Source organism: Phocoena sinus, chromosome 12 (assembly GCF_008692025.1).
Source record: "Phocoena sinus isolate mPhoSin1 chromosome 12, mPhoSin1.pri, whole genome shotgun sequence".
In the NCBI taxonomy this organism is placed as follows: domain Eukaryota; kingdom Metazoa; phylum Chordata; class Mammalia; order Artiodactyla; family Phocoenidae; genus Phocoena; species Phocoena sinus.
Window position 1 is genome coordinate 78,597,568 of NC_045774.1, and position 12,881 is coordinate 78,610,448.

General features: G+C 38.4%; 1 protein-coding gene across 7 annotated transcripts in view; it reads right to left on the reverse strand.

Moving 5' to 3' along the window:
- MYO6 (myosin VI) overlaps nt 1–12,881 on the reverse strand; it is a 144,572-nt gene that overhangs the window by 58,317 nt on the left and 73,374 nt on the right. For all 7 annotated transcript variants that reach the window (XR_004352529.1, XM_032651168.1, XM_032651167.1 and 4 more), the window contains 2 exons: nt 11,151–11,248; nt 10,656–10,820 (listed from right to left, as the gene is read on the reverse strand). Coding sequence is in view for 6 of the 7 variants with exons in the window: in XM_032651168.1 (XP_032507059.1) it covers nt 10,656–10,820; nt 11,151–11,248 (263 nt within the window). In the remaining variant the exon portion in view is untranslated. The remainder of the gene's footprint in view (nt 1–10,655; nt 10,821–11,150; nt 11,249–12,881) is intronic.

A 12,881-nucleotide genomic window follows, 5' to 3' on the forward strand; every position in this document is an offset into this window, starting at 1 on the left:
ATGTTTTAGCATACGGTATTTGTGTTTCTCTTTCTGACTTACTTCACTCTGTATGACAGACTCTAGGTCCATCCAACTCACTACAAATAACTCAGTTTTGTTTCTTTTTATGGCTGAGTAACATTCCATTGTATATATGTGCCACATCTTTATCCGTTCATCTGTAGATGTACACTTAGGTCGCTTCCATCTCCTGGCTATTGTAAATACTGCTGCAATGAACATCGTGGTACACGACTCTTTTTGAATTGCGGCTTTATCAGGGTACATGCCCAGTAGTCGGATTGCTGGGTCATACGATAGTTCTATTTTTAGTTTTTTAAGGAACCTCCATACTGTTCTCCATAGTGGCTGTATCAATTTACATTCCCACCAACAGTGCAAAAGGGTTCCCTTTTCTCCACACCCTCTCCAGCATTTATTGTTTCTAGACTTTTTGATGATGGCCATCCTGACCAATGTGAGGTGATACCTCATTGTAGTTTTGATTTGCATTTCTCTAATGATTAGTGATGTTGAGCATCCTTTCATGTGTTTGTTGGCAATCTGCAGTATCTTCTTTGGAGAAATGTCTATTTGGGTCTTCTACCCATTTTTGGATTGGGTTGTTTTTTTGATATTGAGCTGCATTAGCTGCTTGTGTATTTTGGAGATTAATCCTTTGTCAGTTGCTTCGTTTGCAAATATTTTCTCCCATTCTGAGGATTGTCTTTTCATCTTCTTTATGGTTTCCTTTGCTGTAAAAAAGCTTTTAAGTTTCATTAGGTCCCATTTGTTTATTTTCGTTTTTATTTCCATTTCCGTAGGAGGTGGGTCAAAAAGGATCTTGCTGTTATTTATGTCATAGAGCGTTCTGCCTATGTTTTCCTCTAAGAGTTTTATAGTGTCTGGGCTTACATTTAGGTCTTTAATCCATTTGGAGCTTATTTTTGTGTATGGTGTTAAGAAGTGTTCTAATTTCATTCTTTTACATGTAGCTGTCCAGTTTTCCCAGCACCACTTATTGAACAGGCTGGCTTTTCTCCATTGTATATTCTTGCCTCCTTTATCAAAAATAAGGTGACCATATGTGCATGGGTTTATCTCTGGGCTTTCTCTCCTGTTCCATTGATCTATATTTCTGTTTTTGTGCCAGTACCATACTGTCTTCATTACTGTAGCTTTGTAGTACAGTCTGAAGTCCGGGAGCCTGATTCCTCCAGCTCCGTTTTTCCTTCTCAACATTGCTTTGGCTATTCAGGGTCTTTTGTGTTTCCAAACAAACTGTGCAATTTTTTGTGAAAAATGCCATTGGTAGTTTGATGGGGATTGCAGTGAATCTGTAGATTGCTTTGGGTAGTATATCATTTTCACAATGTGGATTCTTCCAATCCAAGAACATAGTATATCTCTCCATCTGTTTGTATAATCTTTAATTTCTTTCAACAGTGTCTGATAGTTTTCTGCATACAGGTCTTTTGTCTCCTTAGGTAGGTTTATTCCTAGGTATTTTATTCTTTTTGTTGCAATGGTAAATGGGAGTGTTTCCTTAATTTCTCTTTCAGATATTTCATCATTAGTGTACAGGAATGCAAGAGATTTCTGTGCATTAAGTTTTTATTCTGCTACGTTACCAAATTCATTGATTAGCTCTAGTAGTTTTCTGGTAGCATCTTTAGGATTCGCTATATACAGTATCATGTCATCTGCAAACAGTGACAGTTTTACTTCTTCTTTTCCGATTTGGATTCCTTTTTATTTCTTTTTCTTCTCTGATTGCCGTGGCTAAAGCCTCCAAAACTATGTTGAATAATGGTGGTGAGAGTGGGCAACCTTGTCTTCTTGCTGATCTTAGAGGAAATGGTTACAGTTTTTCACCATTGAGAATGATGTTGACTGTGGGTCATATATGGCCTTTATTATGTTGTTAGGTGCCCTCTATGCCTACTTTCTGGAGAGTTTTTATCATAAATGGGTGTTGAATTTTGTCAAAAGCTTTTTCTGCATCTATTGAGATGATCATATGGTTTTTATTCTTCAATTTCTTAATATGGGGTATCACATTGATTGATTTGCATATATATATATATATATATATTTTTTTTTTTTTTAATGGGTAATGAGAGCTCTATTCCATCTTGTAATTGTTCCCTAGGGTGTATTTTACAAAACTGGGTGATTTTTAGTATGCTCCTTGAAAGAGAAAGAAGTTTTTTGTTGTTGTTGTTTGTTTGTTTGTTTAAAAGATGTTGGGGGTAGGAGTTTATTAATTAATTATTTTTGCTGTGTTGGGTCTTTGTTTCTGTGCAAGGGCTTTCTCTAGTTGTGGCAAGCGGGGGCCACTCATTGCGGTGCGTGGGCATCTCACTATCGCGGCCTCTCCTGTTGTGGAGCGCAGGCTCCAGATGCGCAGGCTCAGTAGTTGTGGCTCACAGGCCCACTTGCTCCGTGGCATGTGGGATCCTCCCAGACCAGGGCTCGAACCCGTGTCCCCTGCACTAGCAGGCAGATTCTCAACCACTGCGCCACCAGGGAAGCCCGATTTGCATATATTGAAGAATCCTTGCACTCCTGGGATAAACCCCACTTGATCACGGTGTATGATCCTTTTAATGTGCTGTTGGATTCTGTTTGCTAGTATTTTGTTGAGGATTTTTGCATCTAAGTTCATCAGAGATTCTGGCCTGTAGTTTCCTTTTTTTGTAACATCTTTGTCTGGTTTTGGTATCAGGGTGATGGTGGCCTCATAGAATGAGTTTGGGAGTGTTTCTCCCTCTGCTATATTTTGGAAGAGTTTGAGAAGGATAGGTGTTAGCTCGTCTCTAAATGTTTGATAGAATTCACCTGTAAAGCCATCTGGTCCTGGACTTTTGTTTGTTGGAAGGTTTTTAATCACAGTTTCAATTTCAGTGCTTGTGATTGGTCTGTTCATATTTTCTATTTCTTCCTAGTTCAGTCTCGGAAGGTTGCGCTTCTGTAAGAATTCGTCCATTTCTTCCAGGTTGTCCATTTTATTGGCATAGAGTTGCTTGTAGTAATCTCTCATGATCCTTTGTATTTCTGCAGTGTCAGATGTTACTTCTCCTTTTTCATTTCTAATTCTGTTGATTTGAGTCTTCTCCCTTTTTTTCTTGATGAGTCTGACTAATCGTTTATCAATTTTATCTTCTCAAAGAAGCAGCTTTTAGTTTTACTGATCTTTGCTATTGTTTCCTTCATTTCTTTTTCATTTATTTCTGATCTGATCTTTATGATTTCTTTCCTTCTGCTAACTTTGGGGTTTTTTTGTTCTTCTTGCTCTAATTGCTTTAGGTGTAAGGTTAGGTGTTTATTTGAGATTTTTCTGTTTCTTGAGGTAGGACTGTATTGCTATAAACGTCCCTCTTAGAACTGCTTTTGCTGCATCCCACAGGTTTTGGGTCGTCGTGTTTTCATTGTCATTTGTTTCTAGGTATTTTTTGATTTCCTCTTTGATTTCTTCAGTGACCTCTTGGTTATTTAGTAGCGTATTTTTTAGTCTCCCTGTGTTTGTATTTTTTACAGTATTTTCCTGTAATTGATATCTAGTCTCATAGTGTTGTGGTAGGAAAAGATACTTGATACGATTTCAGTTTTCTTAAATTTACCAAGGCTTGATTTGTGACCGAAGATATGGTCTATCCTGGAGAATGTTCCATGAACACCTGAGAAGAAAGTGTATTCTGTTGTTTTTGGATGGAATGTCCTATAAATATCAATTAAGTCCATCTTGTTGAATGTATCATTTAAAGCTTGTGTTTCCTTATTTATTTTCATTTTGGATGATCTGTCCATTGGTGAAAGTGGGGTGTTAATGTCCCCTACTATGATTGTGTTTCTTTTGATTTCCCCTTTTATGGCTGTTAGCATTTGCCTTATGTATTGAGGTGTTCCTATGTTGGGTGCATAAATATTTATAATTGTTATTTCTTTTTCTTGCATTGATCCCTTGATCATTTCAGTGTCCTTCCTTGTCTCTTGTAACATTCTTTAAAGTCTATTTTGTCTGATATGACTATTGCTACTCCAGCTTTCTTGTGATTTCCATTTGCATGGAATATCTTTTTCCAATCCCTCACTTTCAGTCTGTATGTGTCCCTAGGTCTGAAGTGGGTCTCTTGTAGACAGCATATGTACGGGTCTTGTTTTTGTATCCATTCAGCCAGTCTATGTTTTTTGGTTGGAGCATTTAATCCATTTATATTTAAGGTAATTATCAATATGTATGTTCCTATTACCATTTTATTAATCATTTTGGGGTTTTTTGTTTGTTTTACAGGATAATAAAATTTTAATGAAAATTTCCACAAGAAATTTTTTGACAGAATGTGAAGTTTTATTTTTTGTCTTTATTTTTTTATTTATTTATTTTTTTGCGGTACGAGGGCCTCTCACTGTTGTGGCCTCTCCCATTGTGGAACAGAGGCTCTGGACGCGCAGGCTCAGCGGCCATGGCTCACGGACCCAGCTGCTCCGCGGCATGTGGGATCTTCCCGGACCGGGGCATGAACCCGTGTCCCCTGCATCGGCAGGTGGACTCTCAACCACTGCGCCACCAGGGAAGCCCTATTTGTCTTTATTATTTTGTCCTGAATGTACACATGAGGTTTCTGAGTCAGAGCAGATTTTTTTTTTTATTTACCTTATAGCTAATAACAAGTGTGTTGTGCCCTTGTGTCTAAGTTCTTACACTTACACCAACATAATGAGAGCCAGGTCAAATATCCTACAAATACAAAGTCTGTCTTGTAGACAAGGGATATAGAAAATGAATTTTCTGGACTTACATACAGAAAAAATAAGCAGTCAACTCTCTGTACTCATCATAGTCTTTTTGAAAATTTCACTCTAATATGTTGGAATTTAAATAATCCTCTCCAGGGAAAATATAAGACCATTGCCTAAAGCTTTACAATCCAAAGATGACTTATTTTCTCTTCAAGTGTGAAAATGTACCTCTGTAGTTAGGTAAATCTCTATAGAGTTTTCAATATCTATACAGTTGTAAATTAACTTCCATGGCTGGGTTTGTTTTTATAGGTCTTTTCCTTCTCTTTTCTTTCCTGCCTAGAGAAGTTCCTTTAGCATTTTTTGTAAAGCTGGTTTGGTGGTGCTGAATTCTCTTAACTTTTGCTTACCTGTAAAGGTTTTAATTTCTTCATCGAATCTGAATGAGATCCTTGCCAGGTAGAGTAATCTTGGTTGTAGGTTTTTCCCTTTCATCACTTCTAATATATCCTGCCACTCCCTTCTGGCTTGCAGAGTTTCTACTGAAAGATCAGGTGTTAACCTTATGGGGATTCCCCTGTATGTTACTTGTTGTTTTTCCCTTGCTGCTTTTAATATTTTTTCTTTATATTTAATTTTTGATAGTTTGATTAATATGTGTCTTGGTGTGTTTCTCCTTGGATTTATCCTGTATGGGACTGTCTGTGCTTCCTGGACTTGATTGACTGTTTCGTTTCCCATGTTAGGGAAGTTTTTGACTATAATCTCTTCAAATATTTTCTCAGACCCTTTGTTTTTCTCTTCTTCTTCTGGGATCCCTATAATTCTAATGTTGGTGTGTTTACTGCTGTCCCAGAGGTCTCTGAGACTGTCCTCAATGCTTTTCATTCTTTTTTCTTTATTCTGCTCCCTGGCTGTTATTTCCACCATTTTATCTTCCAGCTCACTTATCCGTTCTTCTGCCTCAGTTACTCCGTTACTGGTTCCTTCTAGAGTATTTTTAATTTCAGTAATTGTGTTGTTCATACCTGTTTGTTTCATCTTTAGTTCTTCTAGATCCTTGTGAAATGTTTTTTGTGTTTTCTCCATTCTATTTCCAAGATTTTGGATCACCTTTACTATCATTACTCTGAATCCTTTTTCAGGTAGGTTGCCTATTTCGTCTTCATTTATTTGGTCTTGTAGGTTTTTACCTTGCTCCTTCGTCTGTAACATGTTTATGGCATTTCACTTTTTTTTTTTTTTTTGCAGTACGCGGGCCTCTCACCGCTGTGGCCTCTCCCACTGTGGAGCACAGGCCCCGGACGCGCAGGCTCAGCGGCCATGGCTTACAGGCCCAGCCGCTCCGCAGCATGTGGGATCCTCCTGGACCGGGGCACGAACCCGCATTCCCTGCATTGGCAGGCAGACTCTCAACCACTGCACCACCAGGGAAGCCCCCTCACTTTTTTTTTGATGGGTGCTGCTGTATCCTTGTCTTACTGGTTGCTTGGCCTGAGACGTCCAGCACTGGAGTTTGCAGGCAGTTGGATACAGCTGGGTCTTGACGCTGAGATGAGGACCTCCAGGAGGCCACACTCCAATTGATATTCCCTGGTGTCTGAGGTTCTCTGTTAGTCCAGCGGTTTGGACTCGGAGTTCCCACCCCAGAAGCTCAGGCCCAACCTGTGGCCTGGGAACCAAGATCCTGCAAGCACGTGGTAGGCGAAGTCATGGTCCTCCAAAGACACGGACATCCACATCCCTGGAACTGCTTGGCTGGGGCAGGGTGGTGGGGACCTGGAGTCACCGGAGGGGCAGGGTGGTGGCCTGAGGCACACAGGGCGGCTTGGTGTCCTCAGGGTCAGAACTGGGCCGTGTACGCCGCCCATGCCACCCAGTGCACCAGGGACTCCGCCTGGGCTTGACAGGCATCTGCACCCCGGATTCATGTCCGAGCCCCAGATTTATGTCAGTGACTCCGGTTTCAGGTCTGAGGCCCCGAATTTACATCTCAAACGCAGCAATTTTAAATCTTCTCAGGGTTAAATCTTATTGAAGATATAGTTCATAAGATATGAACTAAATATGTGAAAAGTCTCACAGAAGGCCCCACACTGTGGTTTAATATTTTGAGTAATATTTTAAATTCTGAATAATTAACAAATAATATTCTTGAGTTTCTTAATTTTTGATTTTTACAATCAGTCCTTCAAAACATGCCTTTCATACTGACTGACAGTTAACACTAATTGTACATAAATCACAACACTTGCTTTATGAACCTTCACAGGTATTCAAATAACCATTTCAGCTTTTATCTCAATGATTTACTTTCCTGCCCAGAAGCCTTTAAAGGCTAAGTGCTTTGCAAACACAGAATAAGGGAAGCAGCTGAGAAGAAAATAATATACTGGTCTTGAAGAGAATCTTTTACCCACACTTAAGGGGTGGGGGTCATTCAGGAAGGACATGCACAGGGAACAGGATGAGAAAATTTTTTAAACATCTCAACTTTTCTTAAATCAGGTCACTAGGATTCCACTGTCCCATGGCATGAATTCCAAGGTTAAATATATCGATAACATACTATATACCAAGAAAAAATTTACAGTAAAATTTGAATGATTTAGGGATAAATTAATACTTTAGATGATCAATACATTTATCTCCCCCCATTACAGTGAAATATTAAAATACAGTTAAAACCAGAAAATAATATGCAGTGAATTTTTCTTTGTAGCCTAGAATCTTGGGGGAAAGAATAAAATAGAAGGGAGAGGGGATAATACTGATTAGCATTTTCAATTGACTATTTCAAATCAGAGTTCTTTTATTTAGTAGGATAATAGTAGCTTAACTATATAGAGCCAAAACAAATGTTTTCTTTGCTACCAAGAGTTTTATCCACCCGCCCCAACTGTTTTATCAAATACTCGGCTTTTGGACAGATGCACTTAATATTAAAACCTAAGAAAAATACTTGTTTCTTCTAACTTTTCTGTAACTAGAAAGCTATAACTATTCTTGTCACCCATTCTCATTCTATCCAAGCTTTATTTATATTCAAGGATTCTTGCATGACTATAACGAATGCTTCCATGGAACATGTGCAAAAATATTACAAATTTTTGAAAAATACAAGCATTTTAAACCTTTTATTTTCTAAAGTACATGTGGAGCTAATATGGGTGCTTTCAAACAGATGTATCTCTACAATTCTTTACATACTAATTTGGATAGAATAGTGACCCAAAAAATGTGGGGGGGAAAGCGTTCACCCTGCTTGTAGAGTTTCTCCTTTGTCTTTACAACTTTACCCCTGAGTTATGACTGGAGGTCTAAACTAAACCCGAGAAAAACCTGTTGAAATGACCAACACACTTTTAAGTCACTCTAAGGCAGAATCATTTGGGGGAAGGAATACAGAGGTATGTGTACACCTGCCTGAGACGAATATCCAAGATGGCAGGCGTTTTGGGGTGAAAGGTAATGCTGTTCCATGAGTTTCCTCTTACCACCAAAAGGACTCTCCCAGTTCATGCCACAGAGACAAGAAACTCTCTGACCTGATAAAGCATTTCAGTGGCTGCCCCCTTAGGATGGCTGTCCTTGTGCCAGGAAAGACTGTACATTCTGAGACACAGAAACTTTGTTCCCAAGCCCCCAAGTAGAAAGAAATGCTATATTAAGACAAGAATAGTCACATCACTTTATCATTAACTCAGTGCTGACAAAGCCACATCATCATTATTAAATTTTATATGATTCAGATTAATTTATATTCCTTTTCTAAAAATCATTGTAGAGAAATGCCTCTTCTACTGTCATGAAGATAATGTGGGCAACTAACTTCAAATTCCAATTAATCTGGTGAGTTCTAGAGAAGGTTAAACATTTCAGAATTATATAAATAGATGCAGTTATAAAGCATTTTAAAACAACAGAGCTTTTAAATTTCCAAATATACATAAAAGAAATTGATTGACTTAATAAAGAAGAAGCCAGGTCGCAAACACACACACACACTCACACACAGAACAATTATTACGTATAAATGTGTGTCATGATTCTCAAATGGAGGACTTCTGGCCAAAGAGGAGTATGAGAATCGCCTGGAGAACTTCATCCAAACTGCATTCCCTACCCGCACCCCGTGATCCCCATAGCCCACACAGGGACACTACTTTCTAGCTGAGAATCTGTCATTACGCTAGCCACCCCGCAGTCACCACTTCCTGAAACTCAATACTGACTTGTGATCCTTGGCACTCGTGATTTCCTTGTACTTCTCTCACCACTCCACTTGTGCTTTCTTTCTGGGGCAACTCTTCATCTGCTCAGCCTCTTCAACTCCAAGAGTGTGGATCCTGGCACATGCTTTTCTACGTTATGCAATCTCTCTGGACAACCTCCACTACTCACTGTCACAGTTCTAACTACCACCAGGGTACTGACATCTCCCAAACCTGTCCCTGCAGCACTGACCTGATCTTAGTCTACCCAAGAGTCTTCCAAACAGCTCCGCTCAGATGACCCACAGCCTCCGAAACTGGACTCATCCTACACGCCATCTTCCAAACAGCTCCACTCAGATGACCCACAGGCTCCACAACTGGACTCATCCTACACGCCATCTTCCAAACAGCTCCGCTCAGATGACCCACAGCCTCCGAAACTGGACTCATCCTACACGCCATCTTCCAAACAGCTCCACTCAGATGACCCACAGGCTCCACAACTGGACTCATCCTACACGCCATCCATCTCCCACCTGGCCTCAGCGTGATATTTACAGTCACCCAGTTACCCTAATCATGCTTTGGAAAATCATTCCAGACTCCCCCTTCTCCTTACCTAATTCAGTCTCCAAGTCCTGTCAATTTTACCTCCTCCTATTTCACACATCCCCTCCCTCAGTAACCCTGCCATCGCTAAAACAAATTCAGGCACTGAGTAACTGCTCCATCACCTAAAGCCACAGGTTCCCAACCCATTTACCCACGGCTGCAATTTCTATCCATCCCCTGCCCTACCCTCTTAAAGCTATCTTCCATATTAAACCCAGAGGTAAGTACAGACCTGATATCCGACTTTCTACTTAACACCCTTCGATCAGCTCCCTACTCACCACAGAAGTAAGACCAAACTCTCTAGCCTCACCTCCCACCCCTTCCTGTCCTACCATTTAAGCTCTCTAGCCTCACCTCCCACCTCTTCCTGTCCTACCATTTAAGCTATTTCCTGCCTTTCTTTGTTCATCTTTTTGCATCTACCAGGAATACCTCCGCATGTTTCTTCCTCTAGTTATAGTTAACACTTGAAAATCCTTCAGGATACTGATCAAGCATCAACTGTTCCAGTAAAGTTTTTCCAAAATCACCAGCACCCTATGCAACTCTCTCACTTATCATTTGACGTATCAGTCAGACTATGTGTGTGTGTGTGTGTGTGTGTGTGTGTGTGTGTGTGTGTGTGTGTTTCCCACCAATTTAAGTTACTCAGAAGCAGGAACTGTGTCTCATTGATCTTTTTAACTCTGGCACAATGCCTGGTACCCAATGGGTAAGGAATAAATATTTGTTGAACTGAATTAAGGAAGACAAGTAGGGGTCCTTTATTAATTCAGTGGTCAAACTCTTTCTTACAAATAAGTGAAAGATAACATTAAAGCTAGCATTACAGAACTATTATAAACTTTCTTATTGAGTTTAAGGGGTTTAGCATCTATCCTTTTACCTATCCCATTATGTACCTCCTCATATAGTGTTATAAACTCAGCAGTAAATCTCAATACAGATCAACTTAGTACGAAAGTCATTCTATCATATTACACTGAATTTAACGTAAGTTATATGGAACTAGACATCAAAATCCACTGAAATAAGTTTTAGAATAGAAGGCAACTCAATTTGCAAAAATTGTATGAAATTTCTTTTCATCCAACCTACCCGAAAATTATCTGGGGAGCTCAAATGAAGTCTTTCCCTAGTATCTTCAGAAGCACCGGCACACAACCTATAAAAGATATGATAATTCCTTTCCTCTTTGCCTTGAACACAGATCCTAGATTTCTCTAGAAGATAATGTGAAACAAATCCTCCAACAACTGAACTCTAAAAAACAAAACAGAGAAATTACATTTTTGCATTTAAAGTCTTAAAGTATAACCTAGCAATGTTAAATTATCTTCTCTAATAATCATTTGTCTATCAAAGAGGTTGTAATTTATGAAATAAAGGGGAAAAAACAGGTAACTAAATGTAAGTTTATAGTATTTATAGAGATCACAGTGAACATATATATTATCCCAACTGTTTAAAAGTAAAAGAGGAAAATTTAAATATATTTGCCATGAGTTCAAGTACAGCACCAGTTCTATCAAGACCCTGTATTTTCCAAAAACACTCCCCAAACGTATTACCCCGAAACTCACTCTCACTTACCTTTTCATTGAAATGTATTTCTACAAATTTCCCAAATCGACTGCTATTATTGTTGCGAACAGTCTTTGCATTTCCAAAGGCTTCTAAGAGTGGGTTAGCTATTGAAAAAGAAATGAAAATACGCCATCAGAAAGTTTGCATGGAGGAAAATTACAAAGCAATATGCATAGTATGTTTCCATTTATTAATAAACATAAATAACTAGAAAAATATTCTCAGAAACATTAACATGAATGAATTCACTTGTAATGTCAAATCCCACAAATATTTATTGACTACCACTATGTTTGGGCCCTATTAAAGTACAAGAGATGGAAAAGTTACTCAAAATTTATTAAAAAAAAAAAAAAGAAAAAGTAAGTGTATGAGAAAGACTAAATTTTCAAAAGTCACTAGGTTACAAAACTTATGACTCAACTTTAAAAATTACTCCCTAAAAATTTTATGGTTTTCACATCAGCCCTACAAGAGCAGTGATGATAGTAAAGAAAGCAGCAAGCTTCCTGTGACGAAATACAGGCAAGAAGTTATTAGCTGACTTACATTTAAAAATATATATTAATAAAACCTCCAGATTTAACATTTTTACATGCACATCCAACAAAATCTAACAAATAAGCGTTTACAGAATTACCTACGAAAGCGTCTCAGAACAATAGTTCTTGAAATCCCAATGAACAAATGTAAAATTTTAACTGTCTTCATTTTATAATTTCACACATTCTCTCTCTCTCTCTCCCTCTCTCCCTCTCTCTCTCTCTACCTCACTGGAAAAGAGCTCCGAGAGTCTATTCTGGTACTCACCAGTCTTAACTGTAAGCATACCAGATTAGTGTCAATCTTACTCACATATTCCTTCAATAACCTCATAAATTGCTTCATATGTTTACTGCTAGAGTATCTCTTATGAAATCTTTTAAAGTCCATTTCTCTTATCCTATCCACAGTAGAAAGCTTAACTAGTCACTAAACCCTTTGAAAGATCACTCCCAGGTTGTTTCACTTGCTAAAATAAGAAAGTATTAAAACTAAAAGAAACATTAGCATGTATTCCCACCTAAAGATTTCTATGGCCCTGCCAGTTAACATAAACTATTCTCCAGTAAGGGGCTGTAGAGACATTTGGAATAACACTTTCCAACTGTCCTCAACTACAGCACGTTACACATGGCACAGTACGTTCTCATGGAAGAAACCAGGCTTATCTGGTTTCAAAGCAAATCTGTACCTCAAGTAAACAAGTCCGAATATTAATTAGTATTTTATTCAATTAACCCATTATTTGTTTTTTATTTAATTATTCAATTTTAGAGGGCAATTCCCTCACTAAAGGCGCGCTACTGTGATTCTACCTAGGTGTGTGTCACAGTACCACAGTGAGAACTGTGGATAAAAATTAGAAAATTATTTATATCAAGAAATATGAAAAAGCTTATGGATGCAAACTTTAAAAATGTTTATTAGAGTCAAATTTAGATTCATCTACATGCATATTTTACGTAAGTGTGAAAAAAATGTATGTAACATTTGCCTGCCATGATATAGCAAAATGCATGAACATAAAAGGCCCCTGACAAATTTTTGTTCAACTGGAATTTTTCTTTAAAATGTCAAGAATATTAAAATATGCACTTAGTAGAGCATATAGTTAAGACGCCTGGGTTTATGTCCCATTTCCACAACTGATGAGCTTATTTACTCTTCAGAAAGTTACTGAAGCTCCTTCTACCT